General features: G+C 35.2%; 1 protein-coding gene and 1 non-coding gene across 3 annotated transcripts; one reads left to right on the top strand and one right to left on the bottom strand.

The window, feature by feature from the left end:
• The first annotated feature begins 576 nt into the window (after positions 1-576).
• Positions 577-649, top strand: TRNAR-UCU. The gene has a single exon. It is a non-coding gene; the product is annotated as a tRNA-Arg (tRNA).
• A 479-nt stretch (positions 650-1,128) lies between these two features.
• LOC123230188 lies at positions 1,129-3,066 on the bottom strand. 2 transcript variants are annotated; one of them, XM_044656356.1, is made up of 2 exons: positions 2,881-3,062; positions 1,129-2,705 (listed from the first exon to the last, which is right to left on the bottom strand). In XM_044656356.1, exon 2 carries the CDS (start codon positions 2,701-2,703, stop codon positions 1,234-1,236), a length of 1,470 nt encoding a protein of 489 aa, XP_044512291.1. In that variant the 5' UTR covers positions 2,704-2,705; positions 2,881-3,062; the 3' UTR covers positions 1,129-1,233. The 2 variants fall into 2 exon arrangements, with proteins under 2 accessions (XP_044512291.1, XP_044512284.1); XM_044656349.1 differs by having other exon boundaries at positions 1,129-3,066.
• Positions 3,067-3,496: the final 430 nt, after the last annotated feature.

The following is a 3,496-nucleotide window of genomic DNA, read 5'->3' as shown; positions in this document are numbered from 1 at the left end:
TGTTTGAGTTTGATTCGAATCTGTCGAGTCAACATTAAATATGATTATAGTTTGGTTTGAATTTATAGTTCAAATTCAAAGTTTAGATGTATGACTCATATTCGTGGCTTATTGACAAAGAGACTTCGTTTAATAATTATTTAATATAATTCGAATTGAGTCACCAGTCAAATTTAAATCAAATCGAATCATCTATCTAATTCACGAGTCAAACTAAGCTAAATTCTTTATATTATGAATTCAATTCGATTACAAAATAAGTCTAACGTATTAATTCAAATTCAATTCGATTATAAAATAAGCGTAACCTATTAATTTAAATTTAATTCATATTTAAAGTAAATAAATTCAAATTGAATTAGTTTGATTTGGACCACTCTCACTTTCATTCCCAAATGCCGAAAAAAGTAAACATCCTTTACGGTTAGAATTACTAGGTACTCGTCAAGCTTATAATTTGCTTTCCGAAAAAATGTAAAAAGCCGTACGGGTACTTCAATACCCCATGGTAATGGGATTGGGGATACATGATTTACATATGAATATAATTTATCTATTTCACCGAATCAACAACGAGCGCCTGTGGCCTAATGGATAAGGCGTCTGACTTCTAATCAGACGATTGTGGGTTCGAGTCCCATCAGGCGTGCATGCGTTCCATTTCTGTTTAATTTTTGCATGCTCCCTATGATGGTCCTGACTCCTGAAGCCGTTCTATGAAGAAATTTTAATATCTTATTAATATAAAAAATATTTTTAAAATAGAACAAATAACTTTATGATAATATTTCATAATTTGTTACCATACAAACTTATACGCAATAATTTTTTAAATAATCTATGTTAATAATAATGTTTCATTTATGAGTATAGACCCAAAATCCACACATCCAGACTCTTTCATATTACCTGGTTATCCGCCTAAAAGAGTTTTAAACTTGGGCACTTACCACCGCCAATTGTAGCTAATGCTCAACCATTTTAACGCCATTACCGAACTAACAACATGACTTCATAGATTTATCTAATGCTCAATACAGCATCAATGCCTCTCAAATTTCCTTTCCCTTGACAATGTTGGAACTTCATTATCAGCTTATTCTCCAAGCTAAATGAACACTAAAATAATTATTAGAAAGGGAACATAATTGATTCACATAGAAATGCAAAATCTAATAAACATGATTTGAGAGAACAAGCCTATGTAATGTGATCTATATATATTGTACAAATTTATCCAGTAATGGAAGATGGGTCACTCCTCTTGTTTGATGAGTGCTGTTGTTGTTGATGAGAATGATGGTGATCCAGCAACTCAAGCTCCTTCTGCCTAAGAAGGAGCACCATTCTTTCATTCTCAAGCCGCCTTCGCTCGTTTTCAATCTTTGCTCTCTCCATTTCCCTCTCCTTCTTGGAGCTAAACTTCACCCACTTTAACCTTTGCTTCTCAAGCTGCAGAGCATGGTATTCATAATTAACTTGCTGCTCCTCCAGTTGTAGTAACCTCATCTTCATCCACTGCTTCTTCTCCCATGCACTCTTGGCTCCATCTTGAATCACACTCATCAATTCACCATTCAACTGCTGCATCAACGGTGTCAATTGGGCAGAAAAAACACCTTTTCTACCCCTATTTTCAGATGGTTTATCATCGTTCTCATCGTCGTCTTCTTGCCCATGCCCATTTGGGCCCCTTGAAGTCCCTTCTACTGCCTCATCATCCTCATCATTGTCATCCTCATCATCACTGTCATCCTCATCCTCATCCTCTTCTTCACTTCCCACGTTCACCATTTTTGGCCCTTCTATTTCCATTCTACTTGCAGAAGCCCCACTATGGGCATTTTCTGATGAATGCAAGCATCGTTGCTGTTGTGACTGTTGATGCTGAACCTGAGACATGTCCGTGCTTAGCTCTGGTGACTGATTGGTACCAGTAGCTCCACTAGTACCACTACCATGATTACAACTATTATGATAAGCACACATTTCCCTGAAAAACAAATGCTTAGAATTAAGCAACTTCTTAACCTCCTCCTTCATTTTCGGCGACAAATCCATATTATCCAGCAAACTCTGATTCTCCACAACACGGCAAGCAGTTCCCTTACCAAGAATTTCATTAACCCTTTTGTACCTCTTATTCAAGTCATTAAATTTATCCTCACATTGTTGAGGAGACACATAAAACCCCTTCTCCATCATAGCCATCGACACTGATTTCCATTTCCCTTTCTTCTGCAGTAAAGCTCCAGTCTTTTTCTTATCATTCCCTTCGGATCCAGCTTCATCACCAATATAATAAACAGCCATTATAAGAAGCCTAACCATGCCATCAGTCCACTTCATTCTCTGCCAAGGAGATGCCTTTCTCTTGCCATCTCCAGCACCGTCATCCGGGGCAAATCCAAGTTCATCATCATCACTGAAAGGTGAAAGTTGCTGTTTTGGCTTTGGCGTAAACAAATAGCCATGTTGTTTCGCAGATTGGTGGGATTGGGATTGTGATTGTGAGTGGTGGTGGTGGTGATCAGTGTCATGATGTTGAGAATGAGAATAACCAACAAGCATTGGAGATTGATTGTGTAAATTGTGAGGGTTTTGTGGGTTTTGAATTTGAGGCTTTTGAGGGTTTTGTGGGTTCTGAATTTGCGGCTTTTGAGAGTTTTGTTGAGGGTGTAATGGCATTTCTAGCCCCAGCATTCCTGAAGCAATACCAGAAAACAACCCAACATTTAAACCATTTGGTTCCATCAAACTAAAACACAACTAATTCTACAAAAAAAACAATGCTTTTTTACCAGCTTTAATCTTTCCAATTCTAATCATAAAACAACGAAATTCTTAGAAACAAGAAGCAGATATGAAAACAAAACGTACCCAAGAAAAGCAGCAGAAACAGGAAGAGGAAGATTATAGCTTGTTGTAGAAGATTTGAAAGGTCAGAACAAGTGATAGAGATAGAAGAAGGGGTAGGTAGAAAGTATATACAGAGAGCTTAGCAGCCGGTTTTGTTAAGGCACGTAGGTTTTTGTTTGGAAAGAATCCACTCTGCCCATGGTTTTGGTCTTGGTTTTGGTTTTGGTTTGTGGATGCAAAACCCACTGGTTTTGCGAAAACAAAGGGAGGCTCCATATTTCATCATGTTTTTTTTTTTTAACGTTTGGGTGTTGAATTTGAAAAAGGTTTTATTATTAAATTATGATGATTATTTAAGTTGAAAAATATTATATATAAATTATTATTTTAATTAAATAAATTTAATAAAAATAGGTAAGTATAAATAATTATTATAAATCTAAATTATATTGGTAATATTTTAATACCTAATATAGATGTGATAATTAAGTTTTTTTTATATTATCTGACACATCACTATTAATAATAGAAGATTATCGAAATCTTTTATTATTTATAAATCAAACAAAATAATGTAAATAAATAAAAGATAAATTATCAGAGTAATTTTTATAAATATTCAACCAAATGCCCCCTT

Source organism: Mangifera indica, chromosome 1 (genome assembly GCF_011075055.1).
Source record: "Mangifera indica cultivar Alphonso chromosome 1, CATAS_Mindica_2.1, whole genome shotgun sequence".
Lineage (NCBI taxonomy): Eukaryota > Viridiplantae > Streptophyta > Magnoliopsida > Sapindales > Anacardiaceae > Mangifera > Mangifera indica.
This window is presented reverse-complemented; position numbering and strand designations above follow the sequence as displayed.